Below are 25,373 nucleotides of genomic sequence, written 5' to 3'. Positions count from 1 at the left end.
CAAGGAATTCACTTACTCATCACTATCTATCTTAAACCCCATTTCCCTAATTATATTCTGAGTTTAGTAGGTGTTCGTTTTAATACATTCATTCAAGAAGATGCTCTGGGGAGTAGTGTCCCTCCTTACATGTGAACGTCATGTAATGTATGACTTACTCAGATCTTATACCTTCTATTGTGTACGATACATGTGAATGATAACATGGGTCTCAGGGTTTATTCCTTTATTTCGGAAATTTGACAAGGAAACAAATTGAAAATCCACATGGACTGCAGGGCAGTTAGAAAGCAGCAATGTTCTGCATTTGCCAACTCACTGCTTTGCTTTTCTGGCTATGTTTTCCAACTGGAAGTTTAATTGTACTGAGATTAGAACATTGACTATTAGAGTGTCCATTAACTAATTGAATGTTCTGCATGAGTACTACAGAGGTAGCAGAAGTTCTGATGCCCATTATTGCACGATAATGCGTTATCATGCTGTTATTTTATACGCTCGGGTTATCTTTTAACTTGAGCCACTTTATCTCCCATAAATGTTGGAATGATGTGAGTTGCAGTGTAGACAGTTGTCTTTAAATCAGTAGCCAGTTTGACGGAAGTCTATAAGAGATACAGATGTACTGTAGTAGCCTTTATTACTCTCGCTATCGCGATAATGAGTTACTGCCGACACAAGTCGCTGAGCGTTATTGTGCGATTTGCAATTCAATTCAATGTAGCTGTGTGTTGCAAAACCGTGTAATTTTGAGAACTAATCCTGCTATAGCAAAAGCAGTAACGACTGGAACATCTGTAGACCACAAACAAGGGTGACAGTTAGAGCCTTAACAAATGTTATTCTGAATGTATGCCACAGCACTATAGATAATGGGAAATGTTTATGTGGGTCAAGAGGAAGCCACTATTGTCAGGGGTTATATCACCACCATCTTAGTTTCCATCTCTTAAGCTACAGTACGTATATAAAAAAAGCAGCTGGTAATTAGTATATTGGTCACTAACATCTCCATTCTTCTGCAGACTGTTGCCTTTATAACAAGAAGATGTATAAGAACAGGGAAACAATTTATACTACCACTGATGGTATTGGAGGCTGTATCAAAGCATACTGCAATTATGCACACATTGCGAGAATAATCACGGATTGTTCAACAAAAAGTCCTACGACAATTCCTTCCACAACATTCAGCTTCTTTACCAGCCCGCCTGTTACAGTGCCCATAACTTCCCCCATCAGCACTCAAACCAGTGCAACAGTCACATCAGGTACAGTAAATATCTGCTTTTCCCTAAAACGTGTTATAAAAGATATAGAAATATCAATTAGATGAGGCGCATTCTTCTGCAAAAACTGCAAATGTCATTTATATACGAGAGTGCAAAAAGACAGACTGCAATGAAAAAGAGAATCACCTTTTCAGTGTCTCTGAAATAGCATAGAGAATTGATCCTGGAGAAGTATAGATTTGGGAGTTCTCATCATACTTATTGAGAGACCGAGAAAGAGAGAGGGATACTGTATATAACTGTTTAATGAACACACCGAGATGGGTTTCCAAGCAATATCGCAGTTTTTTGCATGAAATCTAAAGTCTCAGTTTAAAGAACAGAACCATAAAAAGAACAGAATGAAACGGATACATACATACAATACTTCTGCTAGCTTACCTTCATAACTTACTTTAAGCACCACTGACATTGTTTGCTTTTGATTATCAGAAAATGAAAGAAAATACAGTGGGAAGTATTTTTATTAGTGACAAACATAATGATATTGAAATCATAGTTGATGTACTAATATATACCCATAGAGGCTTGGTGAACATAAAATAAACAGGTTATACATCTCAAATTCTCAGATCTTTTCATGTATTCATTATACTGTATGTCTGTTGTGAATTTACCATTTTTTTTAAATGACTCATTTATACACAGATAAAAAAATCGGAGACAGGTAAACTAGAATGAACTAACTCACTTAAGAAAACTGAATATTTATTGAACAACTCAAACAATTCTCTTTATTTTTCAGTGTGTGCAGAGTGTGTTTGGTCCGATTGGTATGATGTGAGCTATCCAAAATTTGGAAATGACAAAGGGGATTTTGAAACCTTTGAAAATATCAGGAAAAATGGATATACCGTTTGTGATACTCCTCGAACTGTACAGTGCAGAGCAAAGGAATTTCCTGATGAAAAATTTGAAGATTTAGACCAAGATGTAACATGCAGCAAAGATATCGGTCTAATTTGTCACAACAGCAATAACTTTCCAATCTGTTACAATTATCAGATAAAGATTGAATGCTGTCACTCACATAAGGAATGCACAACAACAGAGATACAAGCTACTCCGACTTCAGCAACTCCTTCAACGTCATTATCAAACACTCCCACCACATTGTCAATCACTATATCTACAATCACACCATCAGTAACGCCAGAGACTGTAACTACAACTCCAGAAATACACTCTGTACCAACAGAATCAACTACAAGCCCGTCAACAAGTACTGCATCCACATCAGTGACATCAACTTCTGAACCGTACCTCCCCACATCAACCCCACCAACTACACCAGGTTCGACATCCACTAATTCTTCAACAAGTTCAACAATAACATCAGAGATTTCTACTTCAATCACACCATCAGTAATGACAGAGACTGTAACTACAACTCCAGAAATACAGTCTGTACCAACAGAATCAACTACAAGCCCTTCAACAAGTACTCCATCCACATCAGTGACATCAACTTCTGAACCGCAACCACCAATATCAACCACACCAACTACAGAAGTTACCCTCATCACTACTTCTTCACCAAGTTCAACAACATCAACAATTTCTACCTTTATCACACAATCACAAACACCAGAGACTGTAACTACAACTCCAGAAATACAGTCTGTACCAACAGAATCAACCACAAGCCCTTCAACAAGTACTCCATCCACATCAGTGACATCAACTTCTGAACCGCAACCACCAATATCAACCACACCAACTACAGAAGTTACCCTCATCACTACTTCTTCACCAAGTTCAACAACAACATCAGACATTTCTACCTCTATCACATCATCACAAATGCCAGAGGTTACAAAGCCGACTCCAAAAATATACTCTCTACCAACAGTATCAACTACTACTCCATCTGCAACAGTGACAACGCTCCCTTCCTCATCAACCACACCAACTACACCAGTCACCCCCTCTACTACTTCTTCAACAAGTTGTGCATATAAAATGCAATGTCATTGGACAAGCTGGTTTGATACCCATGCACCTACGTTTGGCTTTTCGGGAGGAGAGACAGAAAGCCTGGTAGGAATAAAAGCAAAAGGATATCAGATCTGTACGCAAAAGGAAATCGAAAACAAAATACAGTGTGCAGCTGTAGAATTTTCAGGTTCGAGCAGTGATGAAGAAATACAAATTTACAAGTGTGACCTGAATAGTGGACTGGTTTGTAACAATAAAGATCAGAAAGGCTGGTTTAAACAGTGTCATAACTATAGGATGAGAATCGAGTGTTGTTCTAAATATTGTGAACCAACAACACTACCACCGACCATTTCTACCTCTATCAAACCAGCACAAACAACAATAACTCGTGCACCGTATTCCTTCTCATCAACCACACATTCTACACCAGTTACCCCCTCCACTACTTCTTCAACAAGTTGTGCATATAAAATGCAATGTCATTGGACAAGCTGGTTTGATACAAATAAACCTACATTTGGCTATTGGGGTGGAGAGACAGAAAGCCTGGTAGGAATAAAAGCAAGAGGATATCAGATCTGTACGCAAAAGGAAATTGAAAATAAAATACAGTGCGAAGCTGTAGAAGTTTCAGGTTCAAGCAGTGAAGAGGAAATACAAATTTACAAATGTGACCTGAATAGTGGACTGGCTTGTAACAATAAAGATCAGAAAGGGTGGTTCAAACAGTGTCATAACTATAGGATGAGAATCGAGTGTTGTTCTAAATATTGTGAATCAACAACAACAAAGACAATTTCTACCTCTATCGTACCATCAAAAACGCCAGTGACTGTAACTACAACTCAGAAAATATACTCTTTACCAACAGTATCAACTTCTGCACCACACACCCCAACATCAACTACACCAACTACACCAGTTACCCCCTCCACTACTTCTTTAACAAGTTCAACAATAACATCAGAGATTTCTACTTCAATCACACCATCAGTAATGACAGAGACTGTAACTACAACTCCAGAAATACAGTCTGTACCAACAGAATCAACTACAAGCCCTTCAACAAGTACTCCATCCACATCAGTGACATCAACTTCTGAACCGCAACCACCAATATCAACCACACCAACTACAGAAGTTACCCTCATCACTACTTCTTCACCAAGTTCAACAACATCAACAATTTCTACCTTTATCACACAATCACAAACACCAGAGACTGTAACTACAACTCCAGAAATACAGTCTGTACCAACAGAATCAACCACAAGCCCTTCAACAAGTACTCCATCCACATCAGTGACATCAACTTCTGAACCGCAACCACCAATATCAACCACACCAACTACAGAAGTTACCCTCATCACTACTTCTTCACCAAGTTCAACAACAACATCAGACATTTCTACCTCTATCACATCATCACAAATGCCAGAGGTTACAAAGCCGACTCCAAAAATATACTCTCTACCAACAGTATCAACTACTACTCCATCTGCAACAGTGACAACGCTCCCTTCCTCATCAACCACACCAACTACACCAGTCACCCCCTCTACTACTTCTTCAACAAGTTGTGCATATAAAATGCAATGTCATTGGACAAGCTGGTTTGATACCCATGCACCTACGTTTGGCTTTTCGGGAGGAGAGACAGAAAGCCTGGTAGGAATAAAAGCAAAAGGATATCAGATCTGTACGCAAAAGGAAATCGAAAACAAAATACAGTGTGCAGCTGTAGAATTTTCAGGTTCGAGCAGTGATGAAGAAATACAAATTTACAAGTGTGACCTGAATAGTGGACTGGTTTGTAACAATAAAGATCAGAAAGGCTGGTTTAAACAGTGTCATAACTATAGGATGAGAATCGAGTGTTGTTCTAAATATTGTGAACCAACAACACTACCACCGACTATTTCTACCTCTATCAAACCAGCACAAACAACAATAACTCGTGCACCGTATTCCTTCTCATCAACCACACATTCTACACCAGTTACCCCCTCCACTACTTCTTCAACAAGTTGTGCATATAAAATGCAATGTCATTGGACAAGCTGGTTTGATACAAATAAACCTACATTTGGCTATTGGGGTGGAGAGACAGAAAGCCTGGTAGGAATAAAAGCAAGAGGATATCAGATCTGTACGCAAAAGGAAATTGAAAACAAAATACAGTGCGAAGCTGTAGAAGTTTCAGGTTCAAGCAGTGAAGAGGAAATACAAATTTACAAATGTGACCTGAATAGTGGACTGGCTTGTAACAATAAAGATCAGAAAGGGTGGTTCAAACAGTGTCATAACTATAGGATGAGAATCGAGTGTTGTTCTAAATATTGTGAATCAACAACAACAAAGACAATTTCTACCTCTATCGTACCATCAAAAACGCCAGTGACTGTAACTACAACTCAGAAAATATACTCTTTACCAACAGAATCAACTTCTGCACCACACACCCCAACATCAACTACACCAACTACACCAGTTACCCCCTCCACTACTTCTTTAACAAGTTTAACAACAACATCAACGATTTCTACCTCTATCACACAATCACAAATGCCAGAGACTGTAACTACAACTCCAGAAATACACTCTGTAACAACAGAATCAACTACAAGCCCTTCAACAAGTACTCCATCCACATCAGTGACATCAACTTCTGAACCGCAATCCCCAACATCAACCACACAAATAACACAAGTTACCCTCTTCACTACTTCTTCACCAAGTTCAACAACATCAACGATTTCTACCTCTATCACACAATCACAAACGCCAGAGACTGTAACTACAACTCCAGAAATACAGTCTGTACCAACAGAATCAACTACAAGCCCTTCAACAAGTACTCCATCCACATTAGTGACTTCAACTTCTGAAACGCAACCACCAACATCAACTGCCCCAGTTACCCTCTCAACAACTTCTTCACTAAGTTCAACAACATCAACGATTTCTACCTCTATCACACAATCACAAACGCCAGAGACTGTAACTAAAACTCCAGAAATACACTCTCTACCAACAGTATCAACTTCAAGCTCTTCAACAAGTACTCCATCCACAACAAAGACATCAACTTTTGGACCTCATCCCCCCTCATCAACCACACCAACTACACCAGTTACCCCCTCTACTACTTCTTCAACAAGTTGTGCATATAAAATGCAATGCCATTGGACAAGCTGGTTTGATACCCATAAACCTACATTTGGCTTTTGGGGTGTAGAGGAAGAAAGTCTGAAAGCAATCAAATTAAGAGGATATCAAATCTGTACACAAAAGGAAATTGAAAACAAAATACAGTGCGAAGCTGTAGAAGCTTCAGGTTCGAGCAGTGATGAAGAAATACAAATTTACAAATGTGACCTGAATAGTGGACTGGTATGTAACAATAAAGATCAGAAAGGGTGGATCAAACAGTGCTCTAACTATAGGATGAGAATCGAGTGTTGTTCTAAATATTGTGAACCAACAACACTACCACCGACCATTTCTACCTCTATCAAACCATCACAAACAACAATAACTCCTGCACCATATTCCTCCTCATCAACCACACATTCTACACCAATTACCCCCTCCACTACTTCTTCGACAAGTTGTGCATATAAAATGCAATGTCATTGGACAAACTGGTTTGATACCAATAAACCTACATTTGGCTATTGGGGAGGAGAGACAGAAAGCCTGGTAGGAATAAAAGCAAGAGGATATCAGATCTGTACGCAAAAGGAAATTGAAAACAAAATACAGTGCGAAGCTGTAGAAGTTTCAGGTTCAAGCAGTGAAGAGGAAATACAAATTTACAAATGTGACCTGAATAGTGGACTGGCTTGTAACAATAAAGATCAGAAAGGGTGGTTCAAACAGTGTCATAACTATAGGATGAGAATCGAGTGTTGTTCTAAATATTGTGAACCAACAACAACAACACCGACCATTTCTACCTCTATCAAACCATCGCAAACAACAATAACTCCTGCACCATATTCCTCCTCATCAACCACACATTCTACACCAATTACCCCCTCCACTACTTCTTCAACAAGTTGTGTATATAAGATGCAATGTCATTGGACGAGCTGGTTTGATACCCATAAACCAACATTTGGCTATTGGGGTGTCGAGGAAGAAAGCCTGAGAGCAATCAAAGCAAGAGGGTATCAGATCTGTACGCAAAAGGAAATTGAAAATAAAATACAGTGCGAAGCTGTAGAATATCAAGGTTCAAGCAGTGAAGAACAAAAACAAATTTACAAATGTGACCTGGATAGTGGACTGGTCTGTAACAATAAAGACCAGAAAGGTTGGTTACAAAAGTGTTCTAACTATAGGATTAGAATCGAGTGTTGTTCTAAATATTGTGAACCAACAACAACACCGACCATTTCTACCTCTATCATACCATCAAAAACGCCAGTGACTGTAACTACAACTCAGAAAATATACTCTTTACCAACAGTATCAACTTCTGAACCACATCCCGCAACATCAACCACACCAACTACACCAGTTACCCTTTCCACTACTTCTTTAACAAGTTCAACAACAACATCAACAATTTCTACCTCTATCACACAATCACAAACACCAGAGTCTGTAACTACAACTCCAGAAATACAGTCTGTACCAACAGAATCAACTACAAGCCCTTCAACAAGTACTCCATCCACATCAGTGACATCAACTTCTGAACCGCAACCATCAATATCAACCACACCAACTACAGAAGTTACCCTCATCACTACTTCTTCACCAAGTTCAACAACATCAATGATTTCTACCTCTATCACACAATCACAAACACCAGAGACTGTAACTACAACTCCAGAAATACAGTCTGTACCAACAGAATCAACCACAAGCCCTCCAACAAGTACTCCACCCACATCAGTGACATCAACTTCTGAACCGCAACCACCAGTATCAACCACACCAACTACAGAAGTTACCCTCATCACTACTTCTTCACCAAGTTCAACAACATCAACGATTTCTACCTCTATCACACAATCACAAACACCAGAGACTGTAACTACAACTCCAGAAATACAGTCTGTACCAACAGAATCAACCGCAAGCCCTACAACAAGTACTCCATCCACATCAGTGACATCAACTTCTGAACCGCAACCACCAATATCAACCACACCAACTACAGAAGTTACCCTCATCACTACTTCTTCACCAAGTTCAACAACATCAACGATTTCTACCTCTATCACACAATCACAAACACCAGAGACTGTAACTACAACTCCAGAAATACAGTCTGTACCAACAGAATCAACCACAAGCCCTTCAACAAGTACTCCATCCACATCAGTGACATCAACTTCTGAACCGCAACCACCAATATCAACCACACCAACTACAGAAGTTACCCTCATCACTACTTCTTCACCAAGTTCAACATCAACGATTTCTACCTCTATCACACAATCACAAACGCCAGAGACTGTAACTAAAACTCCAGAAATACACTCTCTACCAACAGTATCAACTTCAAGCTCTTCAACAAGTACTTCATCCACAACAAAGACATCAACTTTTGGACCGCATCCCCCCTCATCAACCACACCAACTACACCAGTTACCCCCTCTACTACTTCTTCAACAAGTTGTGCATATAAAATGCAATGCCATTGGACAAGCTGGTTTGATACCCATAAACCTACGTTTGGCTTTTGGGGTGTAGAGGAAGAAAGCCTGAAAGCAATCAAATTAAGAGGATATCAAATCTGTACACAAAAGGAAATTGAAAACAAAATACAGTGCGAAGCTGTAGAAGCTTCAGGTTCGAGCAGTGATGAAGAAATACAAATTTACAAATGTGACCTGAATAGTGGACTGGTATGTAACAATAAAGATCAGAAAGGATGGTTCAAACAGTGTTCTAACTATAGGATGAGAATCGAGTGTTGTTCTAAATATTGTGAACCAACAACACTACCACCGACCATTTCTACCTCTATCAAACCATCACAAACAACAATAACTCCTGCACCGTATTCCTCCTCATCAACCACACATTCTACACCAGTTACCCCCTCCACTACTTCTTCGACAAGTTGTGCATATAAAATGCAATGTCATTGGACAAACTGGTTTGATACCAATAAACCTACATTTGGCTATTGGGGAGGAGAGACAGAAAGCCTTGTAGGAATAAAAGCGAGAGGATATCAGATCTGTACGCAAAAGGAAATTGAAAACAAAATACAGTGCGAAGCTGTAGAAGTTTCAGGTTCAAGCAGTGAAGAGGAAATACAAATTTACAAATGTGACCTGAATAGTGGACTGGCTTGTAACAATAAAGATCAGAAAGGGTGGTTCAAACAGTGTCATAACTATAGGATGAGAATCGAGTGTTGTTCTAAATATTGTGAACCAACAACAACACAGACCATTTCTACCTCTATCATACCATCAAAAACGCCAGTGACTGTAACTACAACTCAGAAAATATACTCTTTACCAACAGTATCAACTTCTGCACCACACACCCCCACATCAACCACACAAACTACTCCAGTTACCCCCTCCACTACTTCTTTAACAAGTTCAGCCACAACATCAACGATTTCTACCTCTATCACACAATCACAAACGCTAGAGACTGTAACTAAAACTCCAGAAATATACTCTCTACCAACAGTATCAACTTCAAGCTCTTCAACAAGTACTCCATCCACATCAGTGACATCAACTTCTGAACCGCAACCCCCTTCATCAACCACCCCAACTACCCCAGTTACCCTCTCCACTACTTCTTCAAAAAGTTCAACAACATCAACGATTTCTACCTCTATCACACCATCACACACGCCAGAGACTGTTACTAAAACTCCAGAAATACACTCTCTACCAACAGTATCAACTTCAAGCTCTTCAACAAGTACTCCATCCACAACAAAGACATCAACTTTTGGACCGCATCCCCCTTCATCAACCACCCCAACTACACCAGTTACCCCCTCTACTACTTCTTCAACAAGTTGTGCATATAAAATGCAATGTCATTGGACAAGCTGGTTTGATACCCATAAACCTACGTTTGGCTTTTGGGGTGTAGAGGAAGAAAGCCTGAAAGCAGTCAAATTAAGAGGATATCAGATCTGTACACAAAAGGAAATTGAAAACAAAATACAGTGCGAAGCTGTAGAAGAAGTTTCAGGTTCCAGCAGTGATGAAGAAATACAAATTTACAAATGTGACCTGAATAGTGGATTGGTTTGTAACAATAAAGATCAGAAAGGGTGGTTCAAACAGTGTTCTAACTATAGGATGAGAATCGAGTGTTGTTCTAAATATTGTGAACCAACAACAACTACACCGACTATTTCTACCTCTATCAAACCAGCACAAACAACAATAACTCCTGCACCATATTCCTCCTCATCAACCACACATTCTACACCAATTACCCCCTCCACTACTTCTTCAACAAGTTGTGCATATAAGATGCAATGTCATTGGACAAGCTGGTTTGATACCCATAAACCAACATTTGGCTATTGGGGTGTCGAGGAAGAAAGCCTGCGAGCAATCAAAGCAAGAGGATATCAGATCTGTACGCAAAAGGAAATTGAAAATAAAATACAGTGCGAAGCTGTAGAATATCAAGGTTCAAGCAGTGAAGAACAAAAACAAATTTACAAATGTGACCTGGATAGTGGACTGGTCTGTAACAATAAAGACCAGAAAGGTTGGTTACAAAAGTGTTCTAACTATAGGATTAGAATCGAGTGTTGTTCTAAATATTGTGAACCAACAACAACACCGACCATTTCTACCTCTATCATACCATCAAAAACGCCAGTGACTGTAACTACAACTCAGAAAATATACTCTTTACCAACAGTATCAACTTCTGAACCACATCCCGCAACATCAACCACACCAACTACACCAGTTACCCCCTCCACTACTTCTTTAACAAGTTCAACAACAACATCAACAATTTCTACCTCTATCACACAATCACAAACACCAGAGACTGCAACTACAACTCCAGAAATACAGTCTGTACCAACAGAATCAACCACAAGCCCTTCAACAAGTACTCCATCCACATCAGTGACATCAACTTCTGAACTGCAACCCCCAACATCAACCACACCAACTACAGAAGTTACCCTCATCACTACTTCTTCACCAAGTTCAACAACATCAACAATTTCTACCTTTATCACACAATCACAAACACCAGAGACTGTAACTACAACTCCAGAAATACAGTCTGTACCAACAGAATCAACCACAAGCCCTTCAACAAGTACTCCATCCACATCAGTGACATCAACTTCTGAACCGCAACCCCCAACATCAACCACACCAACTACACAGGTTACCCTCTTCACTACTTCTTCACCAAGTTCAACAACATCAACGATTTCTACCTCTATCACACAATCACAAACGCCAGAGACTGTAACTACAACTCCAGAAATACAGTCTGTACCAACAGAATCAACTACAACCCCTTCAACAAGTATTCCATTCACATCAGTGTCATCAGCTTCTGAACCGCAACCCCCAACATCAACTACACCAGTTACCCTCTCCACAACTTCTTCACTAAGTTCAACAACATCAACGATTTCTACCTCTATCACACAATCACAAATGCCAGAGACTGTAACTAAAACTCCAGAAATACACTCTCTACCAACAGTATCAACTTCAAGCTCTTCAACAAGTACTCCATCCACAACAAAGACATCAACTTTTGGACCACATCCCCCCTCATCAACCACACCAACTACACCAGTTACCCCCTCTTCTACTCCTTCAACAAGTTGTGCATATAAAATGCAATGTCATTGGTCAAGCTGGTTTGATACCAATAAACCTACATTTGGCTTTTGGGGTGGAGAGACAGAAAGCCTGGTAGCAATAAAAGCAAGAGGATATCAGATCTGTACGCAAAAGGAAATCGAAAACAAAATACAGTGCGAAGCTGTAGAAGTTGCAGATTCAAGCAGTGATGAAGAAATACAGACTTACAAATGTGACCTGAATAGTGGACTGGCTTGTAACAATAAAGATCAGAAAGGCTGGTTCAAACAGTGTCATAACTATAGGATGAGAATCGAGTGTTGTTCTAAATATTGTGAACCAACAACACCACCACCGACCATTTCTACCTCTATCAAACCATCACAAACAACAATAACTCCTGCACCATATTCCTCCTCATCAACCACACATTCTACACCAGTTACCCCCTCCACTACTTCTTCGACAAGCTGTGCATATAAAATGCAATGTCATTGGACAAGCTGGTTTGATACCAATAAACCTACGTTTGGCTTTTGGGGCGGAGAGACAGAAAGCCTGGTAGGAATAAAAGCAAGAGGGTATCAGATCTGTACGCAAAAGGAAATCGAAAACAAAATAGAATGCGAAGCTGTAGATTATTCAGGTTCAAGCAGTGAAGAACAAAGAGAAATTTACAAATGTGACCTGAATAGTGGACTGGTTTGTAACAATAAAGATCAGAAAGGATGGTTCCAAAAGTGTTCTAACTATAGGATGAGAATTGAGTGTTGTTCTAAATATTGTGAACCAACAACAACACCGACCATTTCTACCTCTATCAAACCATCACAAACAACAATAACTCCTGCACCGTATTCCTCCTTATCAACCACACATTCTACACCAGTTACCCCCTCCACTACTTCTTCGACAAGTTGTGCATATAAAATGCAATGTCATTGGACAAGCTGGTTTGATACCAATAAACCTACATTTGGCTATTGGGGAGGAGAGACAGAAAGCCTGGTAGGAATAAAAGCAAGAGGATATCAGATCTGTACGCAAAAGGAAATCGAAAACAAAATTGAATGCGAAGCTATAGAAGTTTCAGGTTCAAGCAGTGAAGATGAAATACAAATTTACAAATGTGACCTGAATAGTGGACTGGCTTGTAACAATAAAGATCAGAAAGGGTGGTTCAAACAGTGTCATAACTATAGGATGAGAATCGAGTGTTGTTCTAAATATTGCGAACCAACAACAACACAGACCATTTCTACCTCTATCATACCATCAAAAACGCCAGTGACTGTAACTACAACTCAGAAAATATACTCTTTACCAACAGTATCAACAACTCCAGGAACTCCTTCAATTTCCACATCAACTACAACACCTATTTCACCAACACCTTCCACCAGACTTCCAATTACATCTCCCTCCCATCCATTGACCACCACTTCTGGAACAACCTTTTCTACTACTATCACATCCTCCACAATTGTCACAGTTACGTCAACTTCTGGAACAACTACTTCTCCAATATCTACCACTCCAATCATTACATCATTCACATCATCTACTGATAGTACTATACCATTATCTACAACGATTTCCACATCTGAGAGCACAAAGACCACTACATCTGGATCCACCATCATGTCAACATCCTCACATACCATATCACCAACTACGGAATCAATGATCAGCAGCTCAACATCATGCTTCTGCAGAGTAAATGAAACCTTATTTACTCCAGGTGAGTTAAAACATTTTTCCATTGTGACATTCATACGAGATTATGTTTATATATTACGTGTGATACAGAAAAATGGAGGAATGGCATTTTGGGATTTTAAATTCAAAGACGATCTATTCAGCGAAGCATGACTGACATTTCAGCTATTAGAACAGCCTTTACTCAGAACAATGGCATGGTGCTGTGACAGCTGAAACGTCGGTCATGTTTGGCGACAAATTCGTCTTTGAATGTTAAAACGGAAAGTGCCCATCCTTCATCTTTTGCATTCTGCATGTCCAGGACAATTACAGAAAAGACCATGGATTTAGAGCACCGGCATTTATGTATTTAACCTCTGTTGTTTTATCTAGGAATGATACAATATCCAGGTTTTTGTTTGTTTATTACATATAACATATTTCGGCCAACACATGTCCTTCTTGGAAATACACAGCCATTCGTGGTCTTAGCTTCCCTAAAAACACCTTATAATGCTCATATAGACCTGGGTATGAAAATACCCAAATACAGTACTATATATTTATTAATATTAAACCTGTATATTTAAAATATATAGATAAATATTTTATGTAACATATACTGTACAATACAATCAAGTTTAGAATACATGTTGCTTGGATATCAGGGGAGACTTAAGCTTTATTCCACGACATCTTATATTATCCCTCTAATTTCTCTTCTTGCCCTACTTTAAGCTGTTACAACTCTTCCTATTGATCCATAAAATCTCTCCTTCTCAGTCACCTACAATCCTTATTGCTGTATGTAATCACACCTTTTAATGAAACCCCAACGGCTTCTATTGATCCAATATAGACTTTGTTTTAGATATTTAGGCACTTAGAGATGAAATACAATAATTGGCACCCCTTGCTGTATGAATACAAATACTATGTATAAAAACAAACATTGAAAACTATATGGGAGGTTATGTGTTAAGAATAGTTTTTTAAAAGTGAATTGAAAGTGTGCATTGCGACATAAAGCCAGTTTCTCCCCACAAATTATTAGCAGCATATTTTGTTATGTAATTATTCATGTTCTTACATTGGGCGCATATTTTCTTATTCTTTGTACCGTCTACATTAACTTCAGTTAGAAGAAGCAGAGTAGCACATGAATGCTAGTCTCCTTCTTCTAACGACACATCTGGATTTCTCCAGCTTTCTTTAGCACTCATGGTAGTATACCCCAGCATGGCTTGAGTGCTCCTTCTCCAGTACACTACGAAGAGTCCATCGGGTTCATACATAAGAACGCGCTAAGAATTGTTTGTGTCTACTTATCTGCAAGGAAAAGTTGACAGACGATTTCAATAGATTTATGGTGCACAAGAGTGGCATGTGCTCACAATTTTCTTATAGATATCAGTTGCATACAGTATGTGCACCACAGACAACATCCAAACATCACGACAAAATGCCTTTAGCGTCACTTCATACATACTGTAGGTCCCATGGTGAGTAGTCACTAAAGAAAGGAAAGGATAGAAGTCAATATATGCCACATGCAGAGAGGATACTAAAATTGGTAATCTCATACTGTACAATGCAAATGTTCTTTGTTGAAAACAGTTAAGGGTATATACTATGCAGTAAAATCTGATCAATATTATTGGTAGTTAATACATTTGAATCCCTGACAATGATATAGCACGGCTACAAATCAGGTCTGGTGGCCTGTTAGTCTTTTCGCACCTAAACAAGAATACCATCCAATATGACAATATTTACACCTAATTGATAGCAAGTGAAAGTGACACAGTGTGAGTGCTCAATGCCTGCTGTGTGACAATGGGGGTAAGACAGGTGTAGGGAATCTGCGTGAGATGACAATGTACTCATAAGTGTTCTGTATCATTATTATAATATGACAATAGCAAACGTGTCTCAGATTATTATTTGTTAGAGTGAGCCAATCATGGTGAATCTAACGACAGTTTTTTCTCTTATTCGCAAATGTGAATGTCGGAGCCTCATTAATTATTTTCTTGTGCCCCAGGTGACATTATCTACAAAACCTCAGACATTGATGGCTGTGAATATTATGCAAAATGTAGCAATGTGTGCACACCTGAAAGGTTTGTGGGTCAATGTGTTACACCAACTCCCACCACCTCATCTTCAACGGAGTCCACTATTAGTAGTCCTTCAACGACCCCATCCACCTCGCTGTATACAACTTCAATTGAGTCAAGTCCAACACCATCAACAGCTGTTCCAGTAACCGGCAGTCCAAGTGAGTATGAATTTACAGGGTGTATTCAGTGCCAGCACAAGGTGGTAAACTAGTATTTAGATTCAGGGACCTTAAAGAATGATTCATTCTGCAGGGTTATATTACAATGCAATGACATCTTCTAATTTCTTCCTATGTACTGTATAACTCCTATTGTAAACTGACACAAAAATTGGAGAAAAATAGCTGGATACCTTGATGCTTTAGAACTTAAAATGAAAATAAGGCTCTTTGCATTCCTATTTCTTGCCAAATTGCCTTGATACATAGTTTACAATATTTCTAAGTATGAGTTCGCCAACAGAACTGCCCAATTAAAAGTTAAGATCAATCTGCTGTCACATTGGGACACATAATATATATTTACATTTTAGTACAATTTATTAGCTGCCAACTATGATGTATACATACATACTGTAATATATATATATATATATATATATTTTATATATATATATATATATATATATATATATATATATATATATATATATATATATATATATATAATATATATATATATATATATATTTATATTTACCAGATACAGGTAGCTAAAAAAAAGTATGCCATTGATATGCCAACACTTTGTAGTTGAGAGGTTCAGGGTATTAAACTCATTTTTATTTATTTGAATATTCTATAGCATGTGGGCCGTGTGTGTGCCAGATGCCAAAATGTGGATCCGGCTATCGTGTGGTCTCCTTCCTGCCACCAGGAGCCTGCTGTGCCAACATTACATGTGGTAAGTGCCATTTCACGGACATACTCTGCCTCTTAGCAGTTAGCAGTCATGCAAAGGTGCAAGATGAGTCATGAATATATATTCCATATCTGATAGAAGCCAATTCTTACAGTGTTACCTATTATCCTTCAATAGGATTCCTTCTAGCTAATACATGAGTCCCTATTGTAGGCTGAATGAAAAAGCACTGCTAATACCAATCTTCCTTAATGCTTCAGTTGCATATTAGTTTGATGTGGAATCTCTAGCATTTAAATAATCTTTTATAAAGAAAGAGCAGAATATACCGAATAAGTTATATGAAAACAAAGTTTAAAGGGTACACTATTATTTCATCTACTGTATGAAGACCTCTCAAGACCCATTAAATGGTAGCACAACTTCCAACAGTTCAACATGGAAATAAGCAAAAAAAATAAGTGGTTATATCCTACCTTGTCTTTTTTATCAACAGTGCCTGACTCTGTGTGCGTGGTTGGAAATGATGTATACCAGGTAAAATACTGCTATTATATACCTTTTTATACCTACTCACCTGAGCTGGAGATTACCATGTATAATTAGTTCATAATGCTCTGGCAACGGTACAATGAAGATCCCAACTAAAGATAGATGTCTTCTTTTGGGGGGATATTGTATTACTATTATTGGTATATTTTTTCTCAGCTAGAGGACTTTAATTTGCACGTCTTTTATGGACTATAATGTTAAAGGTGGTGGGGAATTAATGTTTTACCCCATTCTTTCTTCTCAGCGTGGATCAATCATCCCTCAACCCAAGGATGCCTGTCAGACGTGTGAATGCTCCCACAATATGGACATGGAATCCGAGTTCTATGCTGTAAAATGCCAGCCAATTGTGTGTGAGAAGACCTGCAAGGAAGTAAGTTCTCTCCTTGCGGTAAAACCTTTTCCATGAGAATCTTTTATATTCCATGCTGCTTTTTTAGCTGAAGACCACGTGTGGATTCAGCCCTGTTCTATACGCCCTGAGCACAGTTGGTACTAGACCAGTTCTAAACTTGTCAATATCGGCTATCAATGAAAAAGGAACCAATACTCCCTTTTTATAAATGTAGAAGCTTTATGCCAAGTCATAACAAGCTTTAGGGAACTCCATATATACAATACAACTACACCTGTTCTGTATTGCTTAAATAAGGTTTCTGTTGTCAGTGAAGATACTGTACCTCAGATACAGCAGATGTTGCACAGGAGACAGCATTATGATATGTCTGATGTAATTGATAATTACATAGTTCAAATTCAAATATTTGAACTACATCCTTTTGGCACCAATTACAGCTGCAGCAGCATGTATTCAAAAAAACCACGGCGCCGATTTCGTGTGCTCTGCTGTACTCCACGCAGCATGAACGTGGCCAATCGCCCCAGGCACCCGCGCTTATCGCAATTGCTTTGTTGAATTTCATGGATTCTGTTTCTTTGGGTGCAATGAAATGAATGAATTGCAATGTGTACAGTACTGTGCTACTGTGTCAATTTAAGGTGTTTAAAAACCAGACTCGCGTCTTAAGGCGGAAAGGTTGGAAGACATCCTGCGTCATGACTTCGGTATTCCGATGTACACAACGCGTGATTTGTTTAAAAAACGGCCGCTGCAGCTGTACATCTCTTGCTCATCTGGCATTTTTAAATGAGCAGATCGTTTTGTATACTGTATGTTCTCACCACGATCGCCTCTTCTCTCTAACTTTTACCCTAGGGTTATGTATACAGGGAGAAGACAGGGCAGTGCTGTGGTGAGTGTGTGGCCAAACAATGCACCATGAAGGGAGAGAAAAACACAGAAGTAGACATTAAGGTAACTGTTAAGCAAGATGTGTCAAAACTGTATCAGGCTCATTGCATGAGCCTCAACTAAAAAATGTATGGGACACTGTATTTTAACAATGCTCTATTCAACTCTCGCAAACACAAAACTTATTTATGCCCCATTATTTCTTCACCATTTTATATAATATAGACTTATCTCCTCAAACATGTCAGATGCCTTATATCCTTAGAGTCTCTTAAATTTTCTTTCACAGCGCCTTATATCATATACAGTAGTTACCTCACAATGAGGCAGTCACACATTGTCGGCTAGGGTTGCCAGGTGTCCAGTATTGAACTAGACTGTCCTGAATTTAATTTAGTAATAAAAAAAGAGTTAATACTGGACATGTAGGTGTCCGGTATGACCTCTCCGGACATACTGACCTGACTGGCTTGGGGGGGCCATGGAATTTTCCCGAGCAATGAGAGAGCAGAGCTGTGGCTATAAGGCTGGGCAGCTTCCTGCCCAGCAGCTCCTCATCGGCTGCTGCTAGGTAATGCAACCAATCAGGAGGAGGTTTCAGGAGCCTGGGGGTGGAATCAAGGAGAGAAGGAAACACCATGGAAAGGTGAGGGTTTGTGTATGTGTCTCGAGCGTGTCACACCTTTCACCATTGTGACCAGTATTTTGGGGTAAGCCACTTGGCAACCCTAATTGTTGCAGACTTCATATTAGCTCATTCTCTGGACTACTTTGAGGTCCGATCATTTCCACCTTGGAGGTTTAAATTAGATACTGGAAGATTCATAGTCCTGTCTTCATTCTGTAGATTGGGGATACTTATCGTCCCAAGGGAAGCACTTGCAGCTACTATGAATGTAACGAAGAAAATGGCCAGCCCATCCTGACCAAGGTGAAGAAGGTTTGCCAGGATCTGGACATCGCCAAGTGTGACCTGGTATGTTATACACTCAGTCACTTAACATTGTCTGACCATGTAATGCTTATGATGTACTATATTATGTTATTTACCATTGCATTGCACTTTTGGAATAACCTTAACACTTTGTACCTAGTAGACAATTAAGGGACAGACTTGGTTTGATACAGATGAATTTGCCGCTTCATAACAGTGGTAGTATTTTAAGCTCAAACTCCTTGTCTGTTTTAGAGTACACTTAAATATGATGAGGACGGCTGCTGTCAGACATGCACACCTAAATCAGGTAAGAAGGGTATACGGGGTAGACAAGAGTCTATCATCACCGGGACTGTATGGCTCAGGAAACTTGGGTACTATATGGATTAGTGAACTAGTGGGCTTAATGGTTCAGGAGGTATGCAAAGGGATATTAAAAATGGCATCTCTAAGACAGAACAACTGAACAGAATTGGGCAGCCATACATACTATAGCATAGGGCTTCTTAATATGTAATTAAGGGAATGGGCATGGAAAACCAGAGCATGTTGACCCTGGGATAGAACATCACTTGGGGATGTAACTTGTGATACATCTAGAGAAGACCAGCGCTAGACAAAAGTGATGTGACTCAGAACATAGTACACCTCCAGGACATAGCTTAGTGAATGGGTGCCGGTAGATCCTAGAAAGTCCAGGGAACTGATTGTGTAATGAAAGTTCCTCTTTGATTAATACTTTTTTTTTTAATATATAAATTAAAGTAATAGAAAAACCGACGGTCATAGAAAATTGCGGTGTTCGAAAGAATGTGACAGTCCTGAGACAAGATGACTGCGAGCTGGCGGTGGAACTCTCATACTGCGGAGGCCCCTGTATGGGATCTTCCATGTAAGTCAATTATTCACCTATTCACTGTCAGAGGGGGCTGTACTACACTGGGACTTCATTTACAGCATTGCTACAAGCCCAACATACTCACATACTGGATTCCAAATAATGTGATCATACAGGGCTTTTAAACTCATATCATTAGATCCAAGCTTCAATGATTAATAAGTAGGGGATCTAAACAATCTCTACACCTTTAGACAGTAAGAGATTTAAAAATAATTCTGATATACAAAACAGTTAATACTGTAGATTTACAAGCATAATAATAATAATAGTAATAGGCTAATTAACAAAAGCATAGCATAGAACAACAACGGCATATACTGTAGCAGCCCACTATGTATAATGTTAAACTTTCAATTAAGTATGGGCACGTTCTTGTGTTTGAAATCTGAATTCCATGGATGAAATATTTGATTTGAATTCCGAGCAGTTTGAGAATTCGAAGTTCGAGTCAAACTTTGGAAATCATTTTTGAATCAAAGTGAATATCAAGCCAAAACCCACAAAAAGCTCAACTTTGTTCCCCTCCTTTTTTAAAAAAAAATCAAAGTGTAGTATCCACACAGTATGTTTTACAGAACTCATTCACCACTTCTGTAACCTTTCTGTAACCTTTACAGTGCTCTAATGATATGTCTTGTATAGCATGAGTCTTGGCATGCCAGAGACCCTTGTAGCGTACCAGGTATGTCATAGACATTTCCTTATTTTCTAGGAAGATGATTGTGGGTTGACCATTCTGATGAAGCAGCCAGCTTGATAAAAACAGCAGTGGATCCCCCTCCACTTTTGTTTCTGGCTTCCGGAAGTGCTAGAGGTCCCATGGCGCTCTGGTGCTGCTGGATCCCTGGCACTGTAAAGCTTTAAGACTTGTGAGATTTTTAAAGCTCATGTTCTAAATCCACTTATGACAACATGTCATAACTGTCCATTAGGGAGACACATTACCTGTGAAAGTACCTAGTTTTCTTCAAGACCAATAATGGTGACTTCAACCCTACACTAATATCTAAACAAATATCTGACACATGCTTTATTTTCCCAGGTATTCAATGACTTCGAACAGCATTGACCATAAGTGTACTTGCTGCACGGATCTAGAGGTGGGACAGAAGAGCGTCCAATTGCTGTGCACCAATGGACAACGCAAGAGCTACACTTACACTGATGTGATAAGATGTGGCTGCGCTGGGGCCATCTGTACCCTTGAGAAGAACTACTAACAATTGTCCAAATATTTCAGGGAAAGTCAGAAGAGAAACTAGAGCTATGAGAGCAGAGAGCTAGCCATATTCTGTGAATATCCATTGTTCCCTACCCAAATCTTTATATTATAATTTTAGAAACTAAATGAGTAGAATTTCACATGAGTTCTCCTATTCCTTCTTGGCTCTAAATTGCAAATGTGTAGTGGTGACCAAAGCTCTCAAATTGCCCAATGGCAAGTCCCATGAAATAGCTTAAGGCTTTTAGGGATATAACTCTAAGATGTATGTAATCATGCCAGATTTTGGTGCAGATGGATCTACTACTATGATAAGCGATGGATGGAGACCCTTTATTAGTGTTACTTTTATGTTCCTCTGTTAGTCCTATTATTTAATGTAGATTTTAATAAACTTCAAAGTTCAAAGCAATAACCAGCAAATGTACTACTTTGTTCATTGTGACTGCATGGAGAGGCGTTGGGTGGGAAATTTAAGAGATGGTGTGCTTATATAGGAAATAATATCAGTCCCGTACATGGAGGGTAATCTACTCATTACAACAAAATAAAAAGACAGAGGAGGGTAAATATCATCTACCGTTCCAGTCACATGGCCACAACATTTAACAATAGATATATATTTCATAACCTCATCCAATACTTATGATACTTTTTCAAGACTTATTGCACTACACTTTTAAACACTACTTTTGAACTTCTTAATATTTACAATTCTGCTTGGATGTGACCATACAGTACTTGAATTGTTTGATCCCACCACAGTATTAAATAAATATTACAAAGTTTAAAATGAGTGTAATTGTTGGGTAATCTTGTCACATAAAAGTTCTACATCAGAGGTCACATTTATGCATGTATGTGCAATGTAGAAGCCTACAACATGCCATCGAGACTCTGTAAAACATAGAGAGACCGCGCACATTTACCCTTATGGAAACAGAGCTGTGAGTCACTGATCTGCTCTCCGAGATCGGGTTCTGCAATGCATTGAGTAGTGCTATGCAAGGCCTTGTGTGGTGCGATTTCAGAGAGAAGAGCAGTGACTAACAGCTTTCCCACAGTGGAGGTGTGGGTACACAGTCTCTTGTGGGGTGGACCCTCCAGTTAGTATGAGAATGTATGTGTATGTATGTATAGTATATGTATCCATGTAAAAATATTATAAAACAATTAGAGTGGAGCTCAATTTGTTGTGACTGAATACAAATATGAATTGCGCAGCTAATAAGTGTAATGGTGTCTAGAACCACCCCATACAATATAAAACACAAAATGCGTGATCCAGGTGTATATCGCAAATACATGCAGGCTGTGAGTGATCACAATAGTGAACAGAAGTGGTATATATATATATATAAACTAGTGACAATCACAATGCAGTGAAAAATAGAAAACATATCAGTGCAAATAACCAGTTCACTTCTGGTTTGCTGCCTCTCAAAATTGTTGGCTCCGCAACACAGATCAAAAGGAAAAGGAAAAAAGAGAGCGCACAACCACTCGTAGTATAGATAAAGGATGGATAGTTTATCACTTCTTCTGAGACCTTAAGTCACATATATTACAGACAGTACCTAAAGAACATGATGCTTAGAGGTAGAAAACATTCTTCTAGCAAAACCTTTTACAATCTCCCCAAAATACATAAAAACAAAACACACCCACCAGGTCACCCCATCGTTTCAGGAGTGGGTAACCTCAATGAACATGCAAGCTCATATGTGGACGATGTCCTCAGACCATTTGTGGTGGCACTGCCCTCCTATCTAAGTGACACCAAAGATGTCGTACAAAGATTAGAAGGAGTAATTATCAGCAGTGACACTATCCTAGTGAGCCTGGATGTTGAAGGCCTGTATACGAGCATACACCATCAATACAGTCTTAAGGCTGTCTCTCACTTTCTTAAAATTAGGGGACAGCTATATTCCATCTCACAACATGTTTGTGATTAATCTATTGGAATTCGTACTCATGAAAAAATAGTTCCTTTTTGGAAACAAAATCTATCACCAAACCCAGGGCACGGCCATGGGCACCAAGTGTGCACTATCCCACGCCAACTTGTACTTAGGTTGGTGAGAGTCCAAGGTGGTCTTCACAGAAGATTTAGAGTATCTCACTTCACACATCGTCCTATTGGTCCATTTCATCGACGATGTGTAAATGGTATGGCAGGGCACAGTGGCATCTGAAAGAGTTTGTAGACATCCTTAATACCAATAGGTTCAATTTGCATCTCAAACTTGACTATGACAAAAACACAATACATTTTCTAGATCTCAAAATATCTAGGGGGGTAGAGGGCTCTGTCACGATGACACCAACTTTTATCAACACATTTATATTTCTGGGTACTTGATTGAACAGAACAAGTTGCAAAATAAATTGTGATTTATTTCCTTAATAGACAAACACACGGCATCTGCAGAATACACTTAAAACAACACTCACTGGGATAAGGGAACGAAAGAAATTGTCCTTGGAACGAAAGAAATTGTCCTTTGCTTGCAAGCGCCAAAAATGCAACCTTGGTTTTAAAAGTCCTGTGGTTATGTTGTTATTAGCCCCTTCACTCCTGGACTGGTTGCTGCTGGGCATCTTTACATCAAGGATTAAAATTCAGGAATCACCGTGGGGATACCTGGGGAGCCACAGTTATAGACTGCCCAAAGCTATCTTTAACATGTGGATCCAATCCCCTCGTGGGAACAAAAAAAAACACGAATAGCCAAGTTACCCACAGTTCATAAGACCTGTCAAAAAGGCTGTCCGGTGGGCAGGGCACACGGGTCAGGTTGACGCCCATGTCACTTAGCATACCTGGGCTACACCCATAATTTGGGGCCACTGTGTCTGATTTCTGACTCAGAGGTGTCACTAGCCTGACATCTGCTGTGCATCAGTATGCCAGTATTGTATACATTATGGTCTCTGGGTCGTTTCATAACTGACACACTTTTAGACAGGGGGACTCTAAATCTGTGAGAGCCTTTTGAGGCTCCGTCATAAAAATACCTACAGCCCATTGTAACCCCTTTGAAGCTCGGTCATAAAAATACCTACAGCTCATTGAAATGCCGGTTTCTATACTGCTATCATGTGTCGGTTAGAGGGTATGGCGAGCAATGCATTTTGTCTTTTCACATGGTAGCCAGGGAATGGCTTGTAAATTGGGAACAAAAATGTCTGGGACAGGGCAACCACAGTAATGCATAGCAAATCAGGTATTAACCCCTTCCTCCCCGTCACAGGCTCCATAGAAACTACCATCTTCCATAAACTGACAGCTACAAATAGCCTCTTGGAAGCCTCAAGTCATCACCCTAGGGCCCTATTACAGGGGATTCCAGTAGGCCAATTCCTACGGTTAAAAAAGAATTGTATCAAGTAGTGATAACAAAGAGTTTGAGGCATAAGCATCACTCATGACAACACGCTTCCTTGAAAGAGGTTACAATAGGAAGGTAGTCAAAAGCGCCTACAAAAATGCGAAATACCTCCCCCGGAGAGATCCAATCATAGACAAAAAGATTACATGTGATGACAAAGAGGTACGGTTTATTGGTACTTTAAATAAACCGTGGAATCTAACCAGAACCATCTTGTAAAAACACTGGCATGTCATCACAGCTGACAGACATAAAAGAGATCATACACAATTACCCCTCGATTGTCAGCAGGAGGGCAAGGAATCTCAGGGACATCCTAGTTCACAGTCATTTTACCGACATGCCAGCAAGAACCTGTATTCCACCGAAACCACAAGGTACCTACAGCTGCCAGAGATGCAAG

The 25,373-nt window shown here is 39.3% G+C and overlaps 1 protein-coding gene across 1 annotated transcript in view; it reads left to right on the top strand.

The window, feature by feature from the left end:
- Window positions 1-21,991, top strand: part of LOC142463853 (uncharacterized) — a 36,721-nt gene extending 14,730 nt beyond the window's left edge. Inside the window, exons 24-34 of the mRNA XM_075566666.1 lie at window positions 1,026-1,271; window positions 2,038-13,767; window positions 15,772-16,008; window positions 16,655-16,753; window positions 17,208-17,248; window positions 17,508-17,636; window positions 18,480-18,578; window positions 19,363-19,491; window positions 19,705-19,759; window positions 20,218-20,344; window positions 21,396-21,991. Coding sequence (XP_075422781.1) covers window positions 1,026-1,271; window positions 2,038-13,767; window positions 15,772-16,008; window positions 16,655-16,753; window positions 17,208-17,248; window positions 17,508-17,636; window positions 18,480-18,578; window positions 19,363-19,491; window positions 19,705-19,759; window positions 20,218-20,344; window positions 21,396-21,573 — 13,070 coding nt within the window. The 3' untranslated portion in view covers window positions 21,574-21,991. The remainder of the gene's footprint in view (window positions 1-1,025; window positions 1,272-2,037; window positions 13,768-15,771; window positions 16,009-16,654; window positions 16,754-17,207; window positions 17,249-17,507; window positions 17,637-18,479; window positions 18,579-19,362; window positions 19,492-19,704; window positions 19,760-20,217; window positions 20,345-21,395) is intronic.
- The last annotated feature ends 3,382 nt before the right edge of the window (window positions 21,992-25,373 follow it).

This window comes from Ascaphus truei, chromosome 12, assembly GCF_040206685.1.
Source record: "Ascaphus truei isolate aAscTru1 chromosome 12, aAscTru1.hap1, whole genome shotgun sequence".
Lineage (NCBI taxonomy): Eukaryota > Metazoa > Chordata > Amphibia > Anura > Ascaphidae > Ascaphus > Ascaphus truei.
The sequence above is the reverse complement of the archived record's forward strand: the minus strand, read 5'-3'. Positions and strand labels throughout refer to the sequence as shown.